The 25,337-nt window shown below is 36.9% G+C and overlaps 1 protein-coding gene and 1 pseudogene across 4 annotated transcripts in view; one reads left to right on the forward strand and one right to left on the reverse strand.

Annotated features, from left to right (window-relative positions):
• Positions 1 to 25,337, forward strand: part of SENP7 (SUMO specific peptidase 7) — a 153,039-nt gene that overhangs the window by 113,036 nt on the left and 14,666 nt on the right. For all 4 annotated transcript variants that reach the window (XM_040980558.1, XM_040980557.1, XM_040980560.1 and 1 more), the window contains 5 exons: positions 11,716 to 11,895; positions 13,257 to 13,519; positions 15,819 to 15,952; positions 22,100 to 22,216; positions 23,022 to 23,144. In XM_040980558.1, coding sequence (XP_040836492.1) covers positions 11,716 to 11,895; positions 13,257 to 13,519; positions 15,819 to 15,952; positions 22,100 to 22,216; positions 23,022 to 23,144 — 817 coding nt within the window. The remainder of the gene's footprint in view (positions 1 to 11,715; positions 11,896 to 13,256; positions 13,520 to 15,818; positions 15,953 to 22,099; positions 22,217 to 23,021; positions 23,145 to 25,337) is intronic.
• On the reverse strand, positions 24,184 to 24,636 carry LOC121156721 (annotated as a pseudogene).

Genomic DNA, 25,337 nt, shown 5'->3' on the forward strand with positions numbered 1-25,337 from the left:
AGGCTCAGGGGTATTCCCCTTTACTGTCCTCATTCCCCCAACCCCACACTGCTTTCTCCATGTTATTACAATATTATAGTCCCTCAACAAGTCCAACTTTCTGTCATTTAAGTGTATCATGGCATTGTATGTATAGACAATGATAAATAATCTTAACAGTTTTATTGGGAGTTCTCCTTTTATTTAGGAGTAGAGATACATACTGCAGTATATTTTCACTTCCCAGTATGCTAGTCTCCATTGTATTTTCCAATTATGCCGCTTTTTATTGAGTAAGGTAAAATGGACAAGAAAACACACCTGTTACTTGTTGATACTCGGGAATTTTTAAATTCTTTCTTCAACTAAAACTTTTCAGAATAAATAATGACTCTGAGAAAACAAATCCTAAGCAATTTTGAGTAATCACTGTAGAGAATTATATAATAAGGACCAATTAAGCATAAAATAGCAATTTATATATGGGCTAGAGAAGAGGAAGCTTCTGTTGCAAGATTGAAGATGTGATCAAAGTAACTTTGATTGCATCCCACAGATCCTCATGTGCAGAATCAAAAACTATGTTGTGATAATGAATCTAATAATTAGATTACCACTAGTAATACCATATATATTACCATCTAATATACACGGCATAGTGTATATGCCATGGGATAAACTTGTTGCTATTCTTTTTTAGAATATTTCAACAAATTCTTCATTTTTTGATTGTTTTATTCAAAGTCAGAGTTACAGAGAGGGATAGAGAGAGAGAGAGATCTTCCATCTACACCATCCCCTTGAATTATAAGGGAATAGTATAAACTTAGTTTTTTAGAATAAGAAAATAAAGACATGTGACTTTAAAAAGAAACAATAATTTCAGAAAAGATAGTGTTATAGTCTGTCTTTAGATGTCTGGATGACAGGGAGAAAGCAACCTCCTCAAATTCTTTTGGTTCAAACATCAAAAATAATATTTTCCTGGATATTTGTACTTTGTTCCAAATATTGCTTTTTGTTGTATTTTCAGTGGTGGTTGTCTTACATTAGTGCAAACATATGATATTTGTCTTTCTGGGATTGTCATTTTACTGAGCATAATGGTCCCCAGTTGGGACCATTTGGTTCCAAACAGAAAAATTTCATTCTTTTTACTAGCTGAACAGTACTGCATAAAATAGATGTTCCACAATTTCTTTGTTCAGTCCTTCTTCAACGGGTATCTAGGTTGTTTCTATGTTTTTGCAATAGTTGATTTTGCTGCTTTCTCATGTGTATGTATCAGTTCATTCCCCAGGAGCGGGATTGCTGGGTTTTATGGTAGATGAATTTTCAGTTGCTTGAGTATTCTCTATACTGACTTCCATATTGGCTGCACCAGTATATAGTCCCATCGGTGGTGGAGTAATGTACCTTTTTCCCTACATCCTCGCCAGCAGGTGTTGGTAGTTTTCTGTATGTAAGCCATTCTCACTGGGATTAAGTCAAACTTCAGTGTTGTTTTATTTGAACTTCCCTTATTGCTAGGGAGTATGAGCATTTTTTCATAAGTCTGTTAGCCATTTGGATTTGTTCCTTTGAGAAATTTCTGCTCATTTCCCTTACCCATTACTTAACTGGTTTGTTTGTTTTGTTGTTACTATATATCTGAAGTTCTTTGTATTTCCTGGATATTAGCCCCTCTATCTGTTGTGTAGTAGGCAAATTTTTTAATGTCATGATACATGCTAACTTCTGTCAAAATGAGAAATTCATGAAACAATTGCCAGGGTAGCTTAATATATTTACACTATGTCAGTATTTGTGTATCACCTACATCATACATATATGCATATTATGGGAAGCCAAATAAATGACATTATTATATATGTATGTGTATCTGAAATTGGTAACAACTTCAGTAATATGTTTTGTGTGAAAAAGAATTTCAAATTAACTTACAGAATATTTTCATGTCTATTTTAATGGAGATTTTGGTTTTCTCATTGTACTGTCAAGGAATTTTTGTTTGTTTCTTCCTCATATAAAGAATATTATTCTAATAGGCAAGTAAAATCTGTGTATAGAGAATGGAAGTAGAAAAGTTCGGACAACTCCCCTGGCCAAGGTTTACTGCAGATTCTGTTGAAGCACTGAGGTAGGCTTGGTCATCCAGTAGACCTAGGAAAATTTTCTCAACCCGGGTGCCTGGTTCAATGAAGCTGACAGTGTATCAGAGCCATCAAAACCATTCAAGTAACATCCTTAGAGTACTCTTCCCTACATTGGGGTTTCTAAGGTGTCATCAAATGGCCAACCTCCAACCCCAGGTGCTGATGTAGTCTGACAGCAAGCAGCAGCCGTCTCACTCCCCTCTCTGGGGACAAAGGAAAAAAAAATTGTAACATTTTTCCTACTCTCCTTCCTTGATACTTGGATCTTCCCCACTCTAACTGGAGGTCTCCATGGGCACGCATCCTTCTCAACTATATTAAAAAATCGAAAATCAAAAATAATAAAAAGTACCTGGGCAATATGTGAAAACTCTTAGCTAGCACATATTTAATGGAGAAAAGTTGGAGACATTTCTACTAAGATCTGGAAACAGACAAGAAGGCCCATTCTCACCACTGCTATCAATAAGCTCCTTTAGATTTTAGTCAGAGCTATTAGGCAAGAAAAAGCAATTAAAGGGATACAAAGTGCAAAGGAGAAAGTCAAACTATACCTGTTATCAGGTGACATGAATTTTTATAGAAAGGAACTAAAAGTCTCTACTAGAAGTAAAAAAATCTAAAAAATTTAAAAAGCCACTCAATAAAAAATATTGAAATATTTAAACAAATATTTTACCCAAGATGTCTAAGAATAGGAAATAAGCACTAAAAAACACATTGATCTTTATCATCCTTTGGAAAAATGCAGTTTCATTACAAGAAGGATGCTACTGCTTACCAATGAGAGTGGAAAATGAAATTCAAATATTAGAACTGCAATACAAGTAACTGCCAAGATTGGAAAATAACTAAAACAGTCTTACAATCATAGTATTTTCAGTTGGATATGCATTGAGAGTTTTGAATAACTTTTAGCATATATGTTCTGTATGATGAGCAACTCCACATATAGGTATTTGTGGAATTTTATCCACACAAATTTAGGTTAACATGAATTGTGGAATAAAATTTGATGGCAACTCTGTCTTTACTGGCAAACTACAAAAATATAAAATCTCTTTTCTTGAGTAAATGGGCAGATAAAGTTGTTGCACTTCTTCAACTTAATTTGGAAACATAACATGGAAAACATTAATGATACATCAGTCTCAATTTTGTATAATGTAATTAAATACATTTATTTAAAAGGTTATATGACGCTGGCAAGGATGTGAGGAAAAGGATACCCTAATATGCTGTGAAATATTTGAAAATTGTTCCATTATAAAATCAGTATAAAAAATAAAAGGTTACAAAACAAGCAAAAAAATAAAGACAGTATTAGAAATCATAAGAGAGTTTGGTAAAATTGCAGGATATAAAATCAGCACGTAAAAATCAAATAACCTTTGTATATGCAAACAAGTCCATGGTTGTTAAAGAACTTACAATGTCTCAAAGTTGAGAGCTTGATTAACAGAATGAATACAGCAGAAGACAGAATCTCAGAAATGGAAGACAACTAGAATGAAAACATGTAGTTCATCAAACAGGTGGAGAAAAACGTAAACAAAACCAAGAAGACCATACAGGAAATGAATGACAACATCAAAAAGTCAAATATCAGAATTATAGGCCTTCCCGAAGGAGTGGAAAGAGAGACAGGTTTGCTACAGGTACTCAGAGAAGAAATTAAGAAATTAAGGATGAGATAAAAAAATTTATGGAAACCAATGAAAACTCAAATACAACATTCCTAAACTTGTGGGACATCGCCAAAGCAGTGCTATGTGGTAAGTTCATTGCAATTTGTACTTATGTCAAGGCCCAGGAAAGACACCAAGTAAAGGAATTAAACATACACCTCCAGAAATTGGAGAAAAACAGCAGTAAGATGACCCTACAAGCAATAAGAAACAAGAAATCATCAAAAAAGTGAAGAGATAAACCAAATAGAAATAAAGAAAGATACACAAAATCAATGAATCAAAAAGTTGGCTTTTTGAAAAGATAAACAAAATAGATACCCCACTGGCCTGACTGGCAAAGAGAAAAAAAAGAGAAAACAAGAATTAATAGCATTAAAGATGAAAAAGGCAACATAACGACAGACACTGCAACCATTAAGAAAGTAATTAGAAATTACTACAAAGAACTGTACTCCAACAAAACAGAAGACCACCAGGAAATGGAAAGATTCTTCAACTCCAATCACCTACCAAAACTTAGCCAAGAGGCAACAGAATACCTGAACAAATCTATAACTGAGGCAGAGATCAATTCAGTGATTAAAGATGTCTCAACAAAGAAAAGCCCAGGCCCAGACAGTTTCACTATAGAATTCTACAAAACATTCCAAGCAGAGCTAACCCTAACCCTCTACAAACTCTTCAAAACAATAGAAAAGGAAGCAGCCCTTCCAAACTCATTCTATGAAGCCAACATCACCTCAATCCCAAAACCGGATAGAGAATTAACAAGGAAAACTACAGACCGATCTCCCTGATGAACATTGATGCTAAGATGCTCAACAAAATCCTAGCCAATAGAATTAAAAAAAAAAAGCATCAGACAGATCATTCATCCGGATCAAGTAGGATTCATTCTGGGCATACAGGGATGATTCAACATTTGCAAATCCATGAATGTAATATAGCACATCTAAAAACTGAAGAACAAAAACATATAATAATCTCAATAAACACAGAAAAAGCTCTCGACAAAATCCTAAAAACCCTAACCAAGGTAGGCATAGAAGGAACAATCCACAACATAATCAAAGCAATATATGAAAAACCCAGTGCCAGCATCATGCTGAACAGAGAAAAACTGGAATCCTTCCCACTGAGATCTGGAACTAGACAAGGATGTCCACTATCACCACTGCTATTCAACATAGTACTAGAAGTACTTGCAGAGGCCATAAGACAAGAAAAAGAACTCAAAGGTATTCAAATGGGAAACGAAGAAGTCAAGCTATCACTATTTGTAGATTACATGATCCTATACATAGAAGAACCAAGAGATTCAATACAGAGACTGCTAGAACTTATACAAGAGTTTGGTAGAGTGGATGGGTATAAAATAAGTGAACAAAAATCAACAGCCATAGTGTATGAAAACAGCCTCAAGATAGAAAAAGATCTAACCAGCATGGTACCATTCAAAATAACAGAGAAGAAAATGAAGTATCTAGGAATAAACCTAACTAAAAACGTAGAAGACATCTTTGAAGAAAACTATAAAAAACTTTAAAAAGAAATTGAAGAAGACTTCAAAAAATGGAGAAACATACCATGTTCCTGGATAGGTAAAATCATTATCATCAAAATGTTTATACTACCAAAAGCAATATATACATTCAGCGCAATCCCAAGCAAATTACCTCAAACATTCTTCATGGAACTGGAAAAAATGATGCAAGGGTTCATCTGGAAGCATAAACAACCACGAATAGCTGGAATCATCCTGAATAATAGGAAGTTAACAGGGGGAATCACAATTCCAGACCTCTGAACACAGTATAGGGTGGTGGTTATTAAAACACCCTAGTATTGGCACAAAGAGAGGAGGATTAATAAAGTAGAACAGAAAAAACAGAAGGGAACCCATGCAGATACAGCCAAATCATCTTTGAAAAAAAAAACAAAACAGGTAACAATCCAGGGAAATGGGAATGTTTCTTCAATAAATGCTATTGGGACAACTGGTTGATAGCCTGCAGAAACAAGAGGTTAGACCCACATCTTTCACCATACACTAAGATAAAATCTAAATGGATAAAAGACCTAAACCTACAATCAGAAACCTTCAAACTTATGGAAGAAAATGTTGGAAATACCCTTCAAGATTTAGGTGTAGGCCCTGACTTCCTAAAAAAAAAATCTCCAAAAGCAATAGCAATCAAGATAAAAAAAAAAAAAGGGACTGCATCAAACTGCTGCTTCTGTACAGCGAAGGAAACAATCAACAAAGTATAAAAGCAACCCACAGAATGGGAGCATATCTTTATTTTTTTACATAGGAGATAAGTGGCTAATCTCCAGAATATAGAAAGATCTCCAGAACAACCAAAACACCAAAACATACAAACCACTCAAGAAAAGGGGATGGGAAATGGGCAGACACTTTACAAAGGAACAAATCCAAAGGGCAGACAAACATATGAAAAAATGCTCAAGCTCTCTGGCAATAAGGGAAATCCAAATTAAGACATCAATGAGGTACCACATAACGACAATAAGAATGGATCACATATGAAAAACCACCAACAACACTTGCTGGTGACGATGCAGGCAAAAGGGAACCCAACTCCACTGTTGGAGGGAATGCAGATTGGAACAGCCTTTATGGAAATTGGTAGGGAGAACACTCAACTGAAAATCAGCATACCATATGATCCAGCAATAGCACTCCTAGGAATATATCCAAAACACTTGTTACACGAAAAACCAACATGCACCCCTATGTTCATTGCAGCACAATCAATAATTGCAAAAACTTGGAAACCACCTAAATGCCCATCAACAAAAGACTGAATAAAAGCACTATGGTGATCCAAGGTGATCGGAACAACAGCCAGGAGCCCTGAGCAGTCTGCAGAAACAGCAGAACAGTAAACTTCCTTTGGGACTTGGGAAAGGAACTTTCTCTGGTCCTTACTTAATTCCAACTTTGGATCCCCACCCTCTCTTGCAGTGACCATCAGGGTCGCTCCAGAGACTCCTCCCCCCTAAAAACAACAAAAAAATTAGAATAGATAGACAGAGAACAACAAGGAAAGCTTAGAACCAGACAGGATGGTCAGCGTGGACTCACTTATACCTTGCTAGATAGGACACAAAGATTAGTTACTCCTCACTAAGGTATTGAAGATTTCTCCGCACACCCTTCCTAAAACTGTTCTTCACCTCAACTGTTGACATATGCCTTGTTAGAGTTATAAGCCAATTTAGACTGTCCTAAAATCTGCCAAGTTCAGCAAAATTATGCTTCAACACTATAAGCTGCTAAATACTAAAATGAAAATAGACACGAGACAGCTGAATAGTACCCTTTAGCCATTTTAAGGTGTATAGAAGCCAGCTGTATATAAACTAATAATTGAAATGTCAATGAAGTAGTCACAGGATGTGGTTCAGAACTTGCACTTTATAATGTATTAGTTACTCAATACCATGTCAATTAATTCCATAATGTTGTAAATTGTTGTTGATGTTGTGCTGGGGCTTCCAGTTGATCAGGATGATATTCTGCCAGCTCTACCTTCAGACCAGTGATTGTCTCCCCAAGAAACCGTTGAATTGATCTGGACAATAAGATGCTGGACTCTATGCTTGGTATATGCTTGCAATGAAAGAATCTTGACTGAATTTGAACTGTACTACTGCAACAAGGTGGAGGAATCCACCATGGGGGGAGGGCACAGGAAGGGGTTGGGGGAATCCCAAAGCCTATGAAACTGTGTCACATAATTCAGTATAATAAATAAACAAACAAACAAGCCATGGTTCATCTATTCCATGCAATACTACTCAACTATTAAAGAAAAAACCCTGAAATGCATTTCTTTGTGGCCAAGTGGGCCCACTTGGAAACCATTATACTAAGGGAAATGAGCCAATCCCAAAAGGTTAGATACCATGTTGGCCTTAATGTAAGATGAAATGATGTCAATTGTAATATTATTACACCCTCAAACAGCCTGTATCTCATGCAATAAGATTATGTGATGTAACCAATGAACCAATAATCAGTGAGAGAGAGAGTGCTTATGATCTGCATCAAATAACTGAAAAGCCTGAAATACAATTGAGACCCTATGTTATTCCATAATGGGTTGGGAGATGAGAAAAATCTTCCACCTTCTTAGAGTGTATGAGGAGGATGTTAAGTATAATCTGTCAGGATTATGACAGGTAACTTTTAGACAGCCGACTCCAATCAGCATTAGACATTAGCAAAAACTATTAAGACATACAGTGGTATCCGAGAGTGATTCTGACAGCCTTTTAAAAGGAAGGTCATAAGCACAGAGCAGGAGGGGACCTCAGAATGGAACAGGAGGACAGGAGGAGGCTTGTATCCTAACTCCAGAGACTTCTGGTACCTCACCAAGGACTATCAGTATGGGCAGCAAGGACTGTCAATATGGGCACCAAGGACTATATCCCAACTGCCAAGGGGATCGGGGAAATTTTAGTGCCCCTGTAGGCCGAGAACACTGAGGTCAACCATTCCCTATTAGATCTTCCACATGGGATGGAAGAAGCCCAGATCCTTCCTCACAGGATCTAATGTCATTGGAACAACAGCCAGGAGCCCTGAGCAGTCCTCAGAAAAAGAACAGTAAGCTTCTTTTGGGATGTGCGAGAGGAGCTTTCTCTGGTCCTTACAGGTCCAACTTTGGATCCCTACCCTCTCTTGCAATGACCATCAGGGTCACTTCGGAGCCCCCAAAATTAGATAAGATAGACAGACAGAGACCAATAAGGAAAGTTTAGAACCAGACAGGAAATGGTCAACGTGGACTCACATAACCTTTACAAGGTAGGACACAAAGATCAGTTACTTCTCACTAAGGTATTGAAGATTTCTCTGCTCACCCCTCCTAAAACTGTTCTGCTCCTCAATCATTAACATATGGCTTTTTGGAGTTATAAACCTATTTGGACTATGCTAAGATTTGCCAAGTTCAGTAAAAATCATGTTTGAGTACTATAAGCTGTTAAATATAAAAGTGAAAATGGACACAATAGTACCATATAACCATTTTAAGGTTTATAGCAGCCGGTTGTGTATAAACTAAAATTGAGATGTCAGTGAAGTAGTTATAGGATTTGGTTAAGAACTTGCATTTTCTAACATATTGGTCACTCAATACCATGTCAGTTAGCTTCATGATATCGTAAATTTCCATGTTTCTTCCTGTTGTTGAAGTTGTGTAGTGGCTTTTCATTGGAGGGGATGATATTCTGCCAGCTCTACTTTCAGGCTAAGGATGATCTCCCAATGAAACTGTTGAATTTACCTGGACAGTAAAATGCTCCACATGGTCCATGCCTGCAATGAAGGAATCATGACTGGTTATTAACTCTACTACTGTAACATCATGGAGGAATTCAACATGGGGCCAGAGTTTGGGGAGGGGTTGGTGGAATACCAGAGCCCATGAAACTGTCATAAAACGAAATAATAATAAAAAATCTTTATTTTTCTTTGTGTATATATGCATACAAATTACATGAATGCACTATAGAAAATATAGAAAAATATTAAGTAAATATTGGTAATGTATCTTCAAGAAAAATATTGGGGAATATTTTTAGCTCTGATTTTTTGGAAAATCTGCATTATAATGTATTATCTTCTACTTTCACTTTGTAGCATGAATATTTCCTCATGAAATAAGATTTTTTTTGGTAAAAAAAAAAGAACTTATAGTGTCAGTACCAATAGCAATAACTGCTAAAGTCTAAATACTTTTGGATATTTTTAACCAAAGAGGTGAGAAATTTCTTTGATGAAAGTGTAAAATATTAAGGAAAGAAATGAAGAAGACATCAAAAATTGGAAAAATTTTTCATGTTCTTGGATTGTCCATTTTACCAAAAGCAGTTCACAGACTCAGTGCAATCCGAATCAGGTTGTCACAGAGTTTCAAGTATACCTGTAGAGTTGAGAAGTGGATTCTTGCGGAAGAAATATTGAGCAGTTTTTCTAGGGTGTTCACCTCTAACTAATTTAGTCTGTTTTGATGCTTGTTTTATTGATAGCTTTTAAAATGGAAAATAGAATAGCTGTTGTGGAAACATTTAGGTTAATGATTAATATGGTATTTGGTGCATGTTAAATGTTCTCAAACTTTAATATTTATATAAATTACTCACATATGGGAGCTAGTATTTAGTAGACAGAGAGTGACATCTGATACTTAGCATCAGTGACAGCATTTGAGTTAATACTAATGGCATAGCCTGAGGTCTATACTTTGAGTGTCAAGATTCCAGGAATTAATACAGGGAGGAATATTACTGAATTACATTTCTTTCTTTTCTTTTAATCTTCTAAAATTTTCTAGAAATTTATTTTAGAGGCACACATATATAGCTCTCATTTGTTGATATATTCCTCAGATTTGGTTAGGGCTAGGTAAGCCTGAAGACAAGATCCAGAAATTCAGCCCAGGTCTTGTACTTGTGTGACAGTAACCCAATCACTTAAGCCATCAACACTGCCTCTCAGGGTCTTCCTTAACAAGGAGTTAGAATCAGGAAGCCAGAGCAGGCCATAATCTGGTTTGGGGTGTAGTATCTCAACCTGAGTCTTAACTATAAGCTGAACACTTGGGATTAAATGTGTTTTCTGTGTTTCTTTGAATTAAAAACAGAAAAACAAAAAACAAAACCAACAAAAACTTCTCTGAGGAGATTCGTTTAGCTCACTAAGAGATAAAGACTGGTAGTTTATTTTATTATTTTTTAAAATATATATTCATTTTTTTGAGTCTCCCAGATTTTCTTTTATTTGGTCTTTTAAAAATCTTTTATTTATTTATTATTATTATCATGTTATGGTAGAGTTCCATAGGCTCCTGGGAAGACTGGTAGTTTAAAGTGATTGCCTACAAGTTTTGAGACTTGGAAATGAAAAAATTTAGAAGAAATATCTTTGTTCAGAACCTTATATTATTTTTGAGAATTTTTTGATAGTGGATTATCTCTATACTGGAACAGATGTTTTGACAGAACTATGGGAAGAAATTGCCTTTGCCAGTATTTGAGTCTTGGTGTATATTATTTATATTATTGAGCAACATTGAAATACAGATATATAAGAATATGATTTTCTGCTTAGTTTTTTTTTGCATTGATAGTCATTTTCTTCACACTAACCCTCAACCCCTTTTGCAGTCAGAATTCTACCTGAGAAATCTCTATGGACAAGGTTTTTATGTTATGAAAATTTAATTCTAAGTATTCCTTTTCTGTGTAGTACTGGAATCATATAGTATGAAAGACAAAATTTGCAAAATAATTGTTTAAGTCTTTCTAATTTTTGATGTGATTTTTAAGGATTTATTTATTTTTATTGGAAAGGCAGATATACAGAGAGGAGGAGAGACAGAGAGGAAGATCTTATGTCTGAGGGTTCACTCCGCAAGTGACTGCAAAGGCCGGCACTGCGCCAATTTGAAGCAAGGAGCCAGGAGCTCTTCCGGGTCTCCCATGCGGGTGCATTGTCCCACGGCTTTGCCCTATCCTCAACTGCTTTCCTAGGTCACAAGCAGGGAGCTGGATGTGAAGTAGGGCCACCGGGATTAGAACCAGTGCCCATATGGGATCCTGGCATGTGCAAGGCAAGGACTTTGACCACTATGCTATCATGCTGAGCCCTAATTTTTTTTTTTTAATTTTTAATAATACTGGGGGTATTTCCGCTAAGTTAGTGAAGTGCACTGAAACTATAGCTTTTAAAATTTTGCATGTAATTATTTTAGAACAGTATAGAATATCAAGATGTATCATATAACGTATATGAGATGTATTTTTAAATACATGTAATAAATTGATTTTTAAATTGTTATCTTTTGTTTCAGTGTCCCTCAATGAGGTTTCATTGCTACTGGATACTGCACATTTAAAGAGGTTTGGGTTGTGGAAAAGTAAAGAGGATGATCACAGTAAAAGGAGCTATGCTATCCTTTTCCTTTGGGTTTCTTCAGATTACCTTCAAGAGATTCAGATCCAATTAGAAAATTCTGTATTAAGCCAGCAATGTAAGTATAAAATGATTTCTAAATTTCAGAGGTACTGGAAAAGGCCATCAAGTAAAGTAGATTTTGTCTAAAATAATCTCACAGTATGCAATTAGTTCATTAAATTAAAAATAACTTTATCTCTTAATATTGTATGGTGGATCTTCAGAAAGTTTATGGAAGTGCAGGTGAGAAAACTATGCTTGTGTCTTCCAGGATACTTACCTTTTAATTCCATTTTGATGAACTTTTTGAAACACTCATTTATAAGTAAATTAGTAGTGCAGAACATTTTCTCCTAATTATTTTATTCAACAGAGTAAAATTATCTTCTATAATAAAAAACCTTAAAAATGTTAAATGTTGTTCATCTTGAAAAAGTTCCTGTATTGCTAAAGCAAAATAAAAAAGAAATGCCTTGTCAGTTGTCCTCATTCTAAGCAATCTTTCTTATGAGTTACTTGCCCTTATTTTTTAATTATCTGTGACAGAGTTAATTGGTGGCCAAATTAAGTAAAATCTAGAAATTTTGCTTTAGTTTTTGCAAAAGAAAATTCAACTTCCTTGTGTGTCATCCCTTGTGAAACCAGGAATATTTTCAATACTTTTCTGCATGTACCTATAACATATATCTACATATTTGTGTTTTGATTATTTTCCAATTTTGTTAAGTTTCCAGCTTGTTAAATAAGTCTGTTTTTGAATTAGGTAAATCAGTTTAGTAAGATTGCTTTTTACCTCATTAGTTTTTTTTAACCTTCTTCTTCCATTCTCTTGCATATTAGAAATGTTACATGGCAAACTAAATTTTAGACTTTCAAAATGATTTGTTTTGTTGTAATTTCATCCAGTGGGAAAATTCATGATTACGTGGCAAAGATGAATTGATGCATATTACATAGGGGAAAACATAAAGTCATTTATATTTGAGGATATATATATATTATAAGTGTAGAGTGTTTTTTGAGACTATGGCCATGATGATTGATGAAAGGAAATAAAGGAGGCATTTTAATTGAAATAGCTTTGATGCATTTGGTCTATGGAGAAGTCTAGAGAAATAGTTGCTAAATTATCATTTAGCCACATATTCATTGACAGCATTTCCTAGCTCTTACTAACTGCTGTACACTGGAGAAACCACAAAGAATACCACTGTGAAGTCTCTGCAGTGTAGTATAACAGGCGTTTAAACATTGTGAGTGTAGGCTTAAGGTTGTGAGTAGAATATTTGGGGCTATTAATTTGTCTGAAATATTGCCTAACATACAAAACACTTTGATAGGTTATCTACTGGCCTAATTGTTATTGATCATTAAATTAATTTAATTAAAACCCCTTAACATTTTTATTGAGAAAATGTGTTTCTTTTTGTTTCATAGCAAAATCCAGTGAATTCATTTTCCTTGAGATACACAATCCTATTTCACAAAAAGAAGAATCAAAATTGAAAGAGATTATGACAGAAATTAGTACAACGAATGGATTAGTAGAGCTTTCTTATCCATTGTCTTGGGTTCAGGCACTTCCTTTGTTTCAGAATCTCTCTTCAAAAGAAAGTTCTTTTATTCATTATTATTGTACTTCAACCTGTTCTGTATCAGTTGCTGCTGCTGAAGCAATGAAGATGAAGTCAGTACCCCAGGTGAGTATATGGTTAATATGTTAGTAAGAGGTGGGAAAGTAAATCTCATTGATACTAGGCTGATTTCATAATGTTGTGTTTTGTCAAAAGGGCACAGAAACCCAAGAAGTCCATTGACAAAGCTGAACAAAATCAAAACTAAAAGCACGTTATCATGACTCATAAATAAAATATTCAAGATTCTAAGCTATTATAGATTATTGAGTTATAGTGAGAATGAATAAATCATGGTTAAAGGACAATTATTCTTTTGAAAAGAATTTGGCTAATATGGAAAACAGAAAGAAAATATAAAACCAGTACTAGAACACAATAAACACAAATATAGTGCAAGTAACTAGCATTTCAAAGTTTGGATATTTGGATGAGGGATGCTAGGGGGTTAAAGCCTATTAAAATACTTAAAAATCCATAGCTCTCCAAATGCTGAAATACTTCTTGTTCCACACATTTTGAATAAAGGACACTTACTCTGTATTTATGGTTGTTTCAAGCAAGGTCCACTGATGGACACTTAGTTTAACATCAAAATTTAAGGAGAAACAAGGATATCTGTATACTCTCAAAGTCTCTTGCTCAAAATATTTATTATTTACAAAGAGGAAAGTAGCAACCCTTCAGTGGAGAAACCTGGCAAACATTATCTTAAGTGAATTATCAACATTACGACGTTTGCTAGTAAGACTTATCAACATAGTGTGTCCCTTTGTATTGTGCATTGATTAGGGCACATAATTTCTCTGGTATTCTTACCAATAATGTATGACTTCAACTGGTTGTGAGAAAAGTGAAACAAACTCAGTTACAAAATAATTGACTGATATTCAGCTTATTCAGGTCATGAAAGACTAAATAGGAATTGGAAGGTGCTGAATCAGAAGAGGGTATTGATGAAAAAGCAAATTAAATGAGACTTTTCTCTGTTAGTGGTATTATATATTAATTTCTTAGTTTCCATCATTGTAATGTAGTTGTGTATAATATTAAGATTAAAAGAACCTAAGTTTTCCAGTAGCTCTTCTACAAGTCTAAGAGTATTTTGAAACAATAGTTATATATATATTATGCTTTCCTTTGAGTTATTTATGTGTAGCTTGTATGTTTCTGCCAGATACTGTTAGAAAGAAAACTGTTTATTGAATAGTTATGGCTTGTACATACATGCACAAATGTACAGATATATACACGAAGTTGTTCTGAAGCCATTAGAAACTGTGTTAGCATAAAATGAAGCTTAAAATTTCACTATGGCTGAGCATGTGATAAAAATTTATACAGTAGACACATTGTATAAACAAATTGATATTTTTCATTCTAGTGAGTAAATTTATATTATAAACTGTCTCAATTTTAAATTTCATTTTTTCAACTATTTTCACCTGTTTTGATTATTTTAAGCTGTAGAATTCTTCACTCTAGAGCTCATATTTGTAAATAGCATTACAAGTTAAATTTTGACCATTTATACACAGTATCCTTTAATCATGATACTATAGTATTCCCTCCTTACCCATCCTTTTGCAGTTCCAGTTAATCATGGTCAACCATGATCTAAAAATAGTAAACTGAAAATTCTAAAAATAAATAATTTGTGTTTTAAATTTTGTGTTTTTCTGAATAGCTTGATGAAATCATGTGTTGTCCAGCCCTGTCCTACCTGGAATGTGAATTATCTTTTGTCCAGTGTGTCCACCCTATATGTATTGCCCATGCGTTAGCCACTTAATAGTTTTGGTTGTCCAGTGGTCTCTTGCTATATTGCAGTGCTTGTTTTCAAGTAGCCTTGTTAATTTGGATATGCTGGAAGAAAGCTATAACATGCTTCCTTGGGTGACAAGGTGGAAGTTTTTGAGTTATTAAGGAAATGTAAATAATGTTTTAGTGTTTCTGAGACCTACAGGAAGAATCTTGTATCTGAAAATATGAATAAGGAAGAAGAAATTTGCACCAATTTTTGCTGTCACATGTCAAATTAAAGAGCCTCTTCCACAGTCCATATGAAATGCTAAATTAGTATGGGAAGGGTATTCAGTTATATGATTTGATGCTCTCTGTGGTTTCAGGCATCCATTGGGATCTTGTAATGTGTCCGCTGCAGAACAGGGAAAAGTACTGTGTTTTATTTGGTAATCTCTTTATAGGAATTCTGAAAATGTGTTTGTGTACATACATGTATCCATTTACATATTGCTAATACAAACCTCTCCCACACGTCTGTGTTTTAATTTTGTCCTTTTGAAGTTTGATATGTTTGTATTCATATATTTACAAGGAGATCTTTTCCTTTGCTGTTTCTTAGTCCACAAATATGGATGCTGCCAAACCTACCTATACCGTCCTGCACAAGCAAAGTAGTGGTTGCTACTCACTTTCTATCACATCTAATCCAGATGAAGAATGGCGAGAAGTCAGACCAACTGGACCCGTTCAGAAGTGGGTACCGTGTCATATCCTATTTTCATTAGGTGGACATAGTTTTTTTTTTTAACTTCAATTGCTGCTTTGTGGTTACCTTCTTGGTTGTGGATTTAGCTTCATGGTAATGGTTTGTAACAGAAATCATGTTTTTAATTGATAAGCAAAGGAGTTTACTTACAAAGCAGTAGGTGCCATTTCATGTAATTTTATGTCACAAAGTCAGAGATGGAAGCTAAAATACCATGTTTAGTGTGAACAAAACATTTGTGAAAGTATTTGGCAATGTCTGGTTTTAGGATCATATTCCATATCTGATATCTGATAGGAAAAATGAAACTATTTACTAAAGTATACCTAATTTAAGGTGTTTTCAGTTTTTCACAAGGTCCTTTTTAGAAGTTGCTTCTTTTCATATTCTATGTTTTTCATGAAAGCAAAGCAGAGTCTATATATTGGAGCTTATTTCTGTACCTACCTGTGATTGTCTCTAAAAAGTAGTAGAAATTTAGTACAAGAAAATAAAAGCCAATGTGATAGAATGTACTATATTTTTGCCTTTAAGTTTCTTGATTTTCAAGGTTGTTGGAGCACCCACATCCCCAATCAAAAGGCCAGGGTTCGACTCCTAGCTTGGATCTTCAGTCAGTTTCCTGCTGATCTGCTGATGTGGATTGTGAGAGACAGGAATGATGGCTCAAGTAATGGGGTTCCTGCCATCCACTTTGGGAGGGGGAATTAATTCCTTAAGCTTGCCTTCAGTTTTCTTCTCCTCTACCTCCTGCTCCCAGCTGTGGTAGACATTTGTGGATTGAACCAACAGATGAGAGAGCATTCTCTTTTTCTGGAAGACTCTTGAGGTCCCCAAACTTTCTGCTAGGAGTAGTATCTGTTATAACATTGTTATTGACTACATTTGTTATCAAGCACCACTTTGTCTATTTCAAGTATATAGCCAGGAATTCATAGCTGGTCTTATTTCTAAATTCTCAGAGAAAATGAAAGAAGAAAGTTACATAAAAAATTAACTGTCATCTATACTGTACTATTTTCTGGTTGTGATTTAATTTTCGAATTCCATTTTGTTCTTATAAGTTTAACACTGTAAATACTTTCTTATGGGAAATTTGCCTCCCCAGTGACCATATATAACTAGTATATAACAGGTATAGTATAACTAGTCACCAAGAAGAAAGCATCTTTTTTTGTCTGTTGATTTTTTAATTTTAGAAATCTTAAAAAAATTTTATTTATTTTTATTAGAAAGTCAATATACAGAGAAGAGGAGAGAGAGAGGAGTATCTTCTGTACTCTGGTTCACTCTCCAAGTGGCTATAATGGCCAAAGCTGAGCCAATCTGAAACCAGGAGCCTCTTCCCGGTCTGACCCATGAGTGCAAGGTATTCCACTGCTTTCCAAGATCACAAGCAGGGAGCTGGATAGAAATTGGAGCAGCTGATACACGAACCGGTGTACAAATGGAATCCTGGCGCTTGCAAGGGGAGGATTTAGCCAATTAAGCATCATGTTGGAATATCAACCAATGTTTTTTTTTTTTTCTAAAATTTATTTATTGTTATTACAAAATCAGACATACAGAGAGGAGGAGAGACAGAGAGGAAGATCTCTCATCTGATGATTCACTCCCTAAGTGAGCTGCAACGGCCAGAGCTGTGCCAATCCGAAGCCGGGAACCAGGAAGTCCTTCCAGGTCTCCCATGCAGGAGCAGAGTCCCAGGGTCTTGGGCCGTCCTCGACTGCCTTCCCAGGCCACAAGCAGGGAGCTGGATGGGAAGCAGGGCTGCCAGGACCAGAACTGGCGCCTATATGGGATCCCGGGGCATTCAAGGTGAGGACTTTAGCCACTAGGCCGTGGTGCAGAGCCCCAACCAATGTCTTAATAGATATGCCAAATACTCACCTTGTGCTAGCCTTTTTGAATGTAAAGCATTTTCTCTTGAGGGTTCAAAATAGATTTGGAAAGTACAACATAGAAAAACCTGGATTTTGCATCAGTTTGTTTAAACAAACTGTTAAAAGGTAAAAATTATGCAGAAGTGAGATATCCTTAGGTAAACTGATTGTGTGATTAAATCTACTGAGTAGATAAATAATACAGATAGGTATTGAGATGTTATTCTGTTGAGGTTAGTCCACAAGGGAAGGATTAGAAAGGAAAAGATAACATTCAACGAGAGTGTCAGTACTAGCTTGTGAAAATTATTAGAAAGCATAATTGTTTGTGTTGTGTCAGGTGGTTTTTATTCTGCAGATATTAGTTATACAATACTACAGTGTAGTTACTGCTTCATTTAAGATATCTCTTAAGAGGGAATCAAGGTGACAGAATAGGGTAAGAACACGTTTAAACAGACAGAGAGGGTCCGGCGTGGTGGCGCAAGTTGTTAAAGGTCCTCGCCTAGCACGCCCGGGATCCCATATGGGCGCCGGTTCTAATCCCGGCAGCCCTGCTTCCCTTCCAGCTCCCTGCCTGTGGCCTGGGAAAGCAGTCGAGGACGGCCCAAAGCTTTGGGAACCTGCACCCTGTGGGAGACCCAGAAGAGGCTCCTGGCTTCAGATCGGCATAGCACCAGCCATTGCGCTCACTTGGGGAGTGAATCATCGGACGGAAGATCTTCCTCTCTGTCTCTCCTCTCTGTATATCCGCCTTTCCAATGAAAAAATAATAAAAATAAATCCTTAAAAAAAATAAAATAAACAGACAGAGAAACATTTAATCAGTATGAGACAGAGAGGATATATTTCAGGAAATAGGAAAGGACAGAATAACAGCAGAGGGTACCTGGAGACTGACAAACACAGGAGGCAGCAGACACAAAGTTGTGGTGTTGCAGTGACTCATACCACAGCAAGATTCAACTATCAGCGATCTGAACTCCACCAGCAGCCGGAACTCTACCAGCAACCAAGTGGGAAAGGACTTTCACTGGGTGCTTGGGAAGTGAACCCAGACAAATAACTGTCTGTCCTGCTGGCCCATTTGATTTGACCAGCAGCAGAGACAGAGCAGCAGATCCCAGATGAGCAGAGCAAGAACAGGGTGAATTTCATAGCCCAGTCAGCCCCCTAGAGCTGAATTGGGCACCATTTTGCGTAAGGAGGCAAAGGCAAGGGAAAGAACTGAGCATACGCTGAGCTGGGAGTGAACTCATTTCTCACTCAGTGAATTGCATCAATGTGGCATTCTAAAGGTTCCACCCAAAACAGGTCTGGGTAGTCCTCAGACCTGATGGCCAGCAGATCGAGAACTCTAGTAGTGGTAATCAGGTGTCATTTTGTACACTGTGGCAAAAGCTTTAGGTCTGCAGAGGACATCAGTGAACTTCCCCTTGCTGAGCTCGTAAGAACTCACTGAGTTATGTGGATTGCACTGGTCTTGCAGGAAAATAATACTGACTATGGCATCGTATAGGTCAAAATAGGTCCATTTGGCACCCAGACCTAATGTCCATCAGGTTCCGATATGACCAGTACCACCAACAACCTAACTAGATAGGACACCCAGTGTCTCTCTAATCCTGGGACCTGCTCCAACTGGAAGTGGGAGGAAAGGTTGCAGATACAACAGTGCAGCCTCAGCATGGTATCACTGGAGGTGGAGAGTGGAGATCCAGGAGCAGGGGTTGTGGAGAGCACAGTGGAAATCTGACATTAGAACCCAGGCCTGGAACTCGCTGGAGGTAGTGGCGCAAGTGGCTGCAAGCAAAGAGTTGTGTACCAACTGCCCTAGTAAAATCGCATTGTAGAGCTGTGGGTGACAGAGCTTAGAAACCTACCCCAAGGAGAAGACTCTGCTAACAACAAGCACAATGATCAAGAGCAAAAGAAGAGACAAACACAAAGAATATTACTAAAAACTCCCCTGCAAAGGAGCAAAACCCTATGCCAACCTCAGAGTTAACTGAGGAAGACATCAAGAAAATGGGAGATAGAGAATCCTTAAGACTCATTTTAAAGATTCTGATCGGGGCCCGGCGCGGTGGCGCAGCCTTGCCTTGCATGCCCGGGATCCCATATTACGCCGGTTCTAATTCCGGTGGCCCTGCTTCCCTACCAGCTCCCTGCCTGTGGCCTGGGAAAGCAGTCAAGGATGGCCCAAACCTTTGGGACCCTACATCTGCGCAGAAGACCCGAAAGAGGCTCCTGGCTTCTGACCGGCATAGCATCGGCCATTGCGCTCACTTGGGGAGTGAATTATCAGATGAAAGATCTTCCTCTCTGTCTCTCCTCTCTCTATATATCCACCTTTCCAAATAAAAAAAAAATAAATCTTTACAAAAAAAAGATTCCTATCAACAATGAGAAGCTCATGCAGAAGTTCAAAGAATTTAAGGAAGCAGTAAATCAGCTCAAGGCGGATACATCAGAAATTAAGAACACAGCAGTAGAGCAAATTAAAAGCACAGTGGAGAGTCTCCAAAAGAGAATGAAGCAAGCAGAAGAAAGAATCTCAGAATTGGAAGATATTTCCTGTCACCAGGGGGAGCAAACAAAAAGCTGGAAGCAGAGCTGGATCAGGCCAAAATTGAAAGACACTATTAAGAGGCCCAATATAAGAGTTATGGGAGTCCTGGAAGGTGCAGAAAGAGAAACTGGTTTTACAGATATATTTAATGAAATAATAAGGGAAAATTTCCCTAATCTGGAGAAAGAATTGGGAAACAAGATCTAGGAGGGGCAAAAAACTCCCAACAGGCTTGATCAAAAGCGATCTTACCAAGACACATGATCATCAGACTCTCTTCAATAGAAAATAAGGAAAAGATCCTGAAATGTGCACGTGAAAAAAATCAATTGACATATAAAGGAATGCCAATTAAGCTCACAGGAGATCTCTCACAGGAAACTCTACAGGCAAGAAGAATGAAGCTACATATTCCAGATCCTAATAGAAAAAAATTGTCAGCCTAGATAACATATCCAGCAAAGCTTTCTTTTGTCTTTGAAAATGAAATAAAATTCTTCCAGAGTAAAGAAAAGCTAAAAGAATTTGCCTCTTCCAAACCTGCTCTACAAATGATACTTCAGGATGTTCTCTTGACAGAGAAGAGCAATAGCACCTACCAAAGCCAAAGGCAAACGAGAAGAACATCCCAGTACAATGACAACAGAAGACTAAACCAATTAACAACCCAAAATGACAGGACAAAATTACCACCCATTCATATTAACCCTGAATGTAAATGGCTTAAACTCAATCAAACGTCATAGATTAGTAGACTGGATTGAAAAACAAAACCCATCTGTTGTCTGGAGGAGACATACTTCAACAAAGATCAACAGAAACTATATCACATGTTTTTCTTTTTGTTTTCTGTTAGTTTCATCTCTCCAAAACACTTTCTTCTGATTAAATCATTCAGTGACTCATAGATCATGCAGTAGCTTCATTTTCTGCAAGTAGGTTCTTGATTTTCGTTTCTTCAGCTACACGTCAGTCATTTAGTAGTATGTTATTTAACGTCATGGTGTTGTTAATTTCTTTTTTCTCCCTGATGTTGATTTTGTTTTGTGGCTCTTCATTTAAGGGAATGTATAGTAGCTGTGAAATGGAGACTGTCATTCTAGTAACATGGTATTTTACTTCATGACATTGTAAATTTCTTTTTTTCTTTCTATTGTTGATTTTGTAGCGTGCCTTTTCATTTAAGGGAATGTATAGCAGTTGTGAAATGGAAACTGTCATATCTAGAAACATGTTATTTAACTTCATGGCATTGTAAATTTCTATTTTTCTTTCTATTGCTAATTTTGTATCATGACTTTTCATTTGAGGGGATATACAGTAGCAGAAATAGAGTCTAATATCCAGATGTGAGGATGCATTGTGTTATTCATTTCTGTTTCCACACAAAGATGGACTTACAATGAAACTATTTAGTATATTTTGACAATAGGATTCTGGACTCTCTGCCATTGTCCATGAATGCAATGATGGACATATGACTGAGTACGAAGAACTATATGTTAGTAATGATATAAAGGAACTAGGTGGGGGGAGGGGAGAAATTGGGGAGGGGATAAGGGAATATGGAAATGTAGCATAAAATGATAGCAATAATAATAAAAGGTAAAAAAAAAGAGCTATCTCTTAGATATTGAATTGTCAGAACCAGTCTTATAAGTTTACTTTTTCTTTTTAAGGTTGATTGTGTATCCTCCACCACCTACCAAGGGGGGATTAGGAGTAACTAGTGAAGATCTGGAGTGTTTGGAAGAAGGAGAGTTTCTTAATGATGTAATCATTGACTTTTACCTTAAGTAAGTATAATGCTAATTGATCCTGACATTAGTTGGTAGTTTTACTTCCTAAAAGTGGAGAAGTTGGAATACTGACTGGCAACCATATAGGATCCAGGCACATGCAAGGGAAGAACTTTAGCCACTAGGCTACTGTGCGGGCACTACATTTGCTTTTTAAAGAAGCTTATTTATTTGATATGAGAGTTGTGCGTGCACACACACTCACACACACACACGTGCTCCTCCCCCCCCGCCCAATCTTTCAAGTATTTGTTTTCTTTCCAAATGGTGGTGCCAGGCTAAAGTCAGGAGCCCAGAGCTTCTTTCAGATTTGCTGTTTGAATAAAGGAGCTCAAGACGTTGGACTGTCTCCACTCTTTTCCTAAGCAAATTAGCAGTTGAATCTGAAACATGCACCCTTGTGGGATTTCAGCATCACAGGCAGCAGCTCAAGCCTGCTGCACCACACAATACTGGCCCCTGCTTTTGCATTTAATCATGAGGTTATTTGATAAATATTTCCTTCCATTCTCACTCCTCTGGTTTATAAGCTTTGTCAAGATCAATGTTTGGTTTGTGTTAGGTATTTGGTAAATATTTATTAACCTACCAAATGAGCAAGAGAGCATTTTCTGTTTAAAATAGTATTGATAGAAAGTGAGGTAGCTAAAGAGCAAATGGAAAGGTTTGAATCAGAAGAAGCTGTAAGATTTTGTTGAATGTAATTGGTTATGAAAATGAAAATTTCCAGAATGTGTAAGATAATTGAGGAAAGACCAGGTAAAATCTAAAATTAATTAACTGTGGGATTGCTTCTTTACAGGTATCTTATAATGGAGAAAGCATCAGATGAACTTGTTGAACGAAGTCATATCTTTAGTAGCTTTTTCTATAAATGCTTGACAAGAAAGGAAAATAGTTTAACAGAAGATAATCCAAATCTTTCGTAAGTCAATTCTCTAACATACTGAAGTTTTAAGAGAAAACGTACTATTTTTGATGGCTTTTTTAAAACAGTGTTTTCTGCTCTGGACGGTTTTATCAGTTGTGTGGGTCACGGGCCTGTTTACCATGAGAACCGTTTCCCTGTCTCATGGTTCTGCTTCCTGTGACAGGGAGCCTGTCACCTGCGTTTTCAGTTATGTGAACTGAGGAGAACACTGGGAATTAGAGGGCAAGGAAGAAGGAAGTCAGGTTATTTCTCTCTTCTGTCTTGGTATTGGGCAGTGATTCTGGCAGTAGCCCTGTTGGTCCTTGTCTGATATGCTAGAGCTCCAGCTTTCATCTGTCTGGAGATACTTCTTCCTTCCATTTAGAGGGATAGCAGTTTCTGATGGGCTAATCTCTGGTTGCCTCACTGTCTCCTTTTCTGTTTTTTGGGTGGAGGGAAGATTGTAATTTTTTAATTGGCATTCAAATATACAACTTGGAATGGTTTGACGCAAATTGTGCCATAAGCAGATTTTCTTTAAGTGGCTAAACAAAGGTTAAAAAGTAAGTAGCATTAAAAGAAAATATTTCTGGTATAGGATCAGCAGTACAGAAAAATAGTGTACAAATACCTGGATAATACACCCGTTTTGCAATAGTACAACTTTTAAGTACATATTGTTGACTGTCCATAATCCATGCAGAGTTACAACTCCATACTTCAACAGCAGCATGCTGACAGTTCCTAAAGAAAACTACTTAAAAAAGAGGCATAACCCAGATGTTTCCTCATTTGACCAACTCCATCTAAGTTTAGATGTGCAGAAGGGCATAAGCCACATGCAACATGTTACTTGATCAGTTTCTGAAATAAGGTTTCAGGACAATGACAATAAGATAAGAGAAGAAAACATAGAGGAATGAAGTCCTAATTACTATACATGCATACCTTTTTTTTTTTTTGACAGTAGGGGAAACCTTTTACATATAAGTTACAAACAAAGAAAAGGCAAATAATTTTGCACAAGGAATTTAACACATTCTGTGCAACCTCTTCACTTTGCTGTCATCATTTGTACGAACTCTTCATAATTTACTTAACCATCACCATCGATATCTGCTTCCCTGATCATTTTATTAGCCTCTTCATCTGTCAGCTTCTCTCCCAAGTTTGCCATCCTTATCAAACACATGGAATGCTTCTCTAATTTCTTCTTCACTGTCTGTCTTTTATTTTTCTTGCCATCATTGTCAGAAATTCAGGGAAGTCAGTTGTTCCATTATCATCGGGATCTACTGCATTAATCATGTCCTGCAGCTCTGCTTTTGTGGGATTCTGCCCAAGAGACCTCATCACAGCTCCCAACTCCTTTGTTTTTATGGTTGCATCATCATCCTTGTCAAATAGTGAAAAAGCTGCTTTGAATTCTGCAATCTGCTTTTCAGTCAGTTGGACATTCATGCAAGCGCTACCAGTCCCAGAGCCGCGTCCACGCAACCACTTAACTCGCTCGCCCCACTTGGACTGATTTTTTGTTAATCTTTCCTGTCACCTCAGTGGCCATTTCCTTGCATTTCTTTGCAAGTCTTTCTTTCTTTCTTTCTTTCTTTCTTTCTTTCTTTCTTTCTTTCTTTCTTTCTTTCTTTCTTTCTTCCTTCCTTCCTTCCTTCCTTCCTTCCTTCCTTCCTTCCTTCCTTCCTTCCTTCCTTCCTTCCTTCCTTCCTTCCTTCCTTCCTTCCTTCCTTCCTTCCTTCCTTCCTTCCTTCCTTTCTTTCTGGATATCTTTCTTTCAGGATTTCTTTCTTTCAGGATTTCTTTTATCTTTACTGGAAAGTCAGATATATAGAGAAGAGGAGAGGCAGGGAGGAAGATCCTCCCTCCGATGATTCACTCCCTAAGTGAGCGCAACAGCCGGTGCTACAAGTATCCGGAGCCAGGATCCAGCAACTTCTTCCAGGTCTCCCACACGGGTGCAAAGTCCCAAGGCTTTGGGCCGTCCTCGACTGCTTTCCCAGGCTACAAGCAGGGAGCTGGATGGGAAGTGGAGCTGCCGGGATTAGAACCGGTGCCCATATGGGATCTTGGCGCATTCAAGGAGAGGACTTTAGCCAGTAGGCCATCCTGCCAGGCCCTCCTTGCATTACTTTCCATGTTTTATAGATATATGGAAGTTTTTTTCTGTCTGTAACCTCATCAGCATACTAATAT

The sequence above is a fragment of the Ochotona curzoniae genome, unplaced genomic scaffold, assembly GCF_017591425.1.
Source record: "Ochotona curzoniae isolate NIBS_2020 unplaced genomic scaffold, NIBS_Ocur_1.0 contig_3498, whole genome shotgun sequence".
Classification (NCBI taxonomy): domain Eukaryota; kingdom Metazoa; phylum Chordata; class Mammalia; order Lagomorpha; family Ochotonidae; genus Ochotona; species Ochotona curzoniae.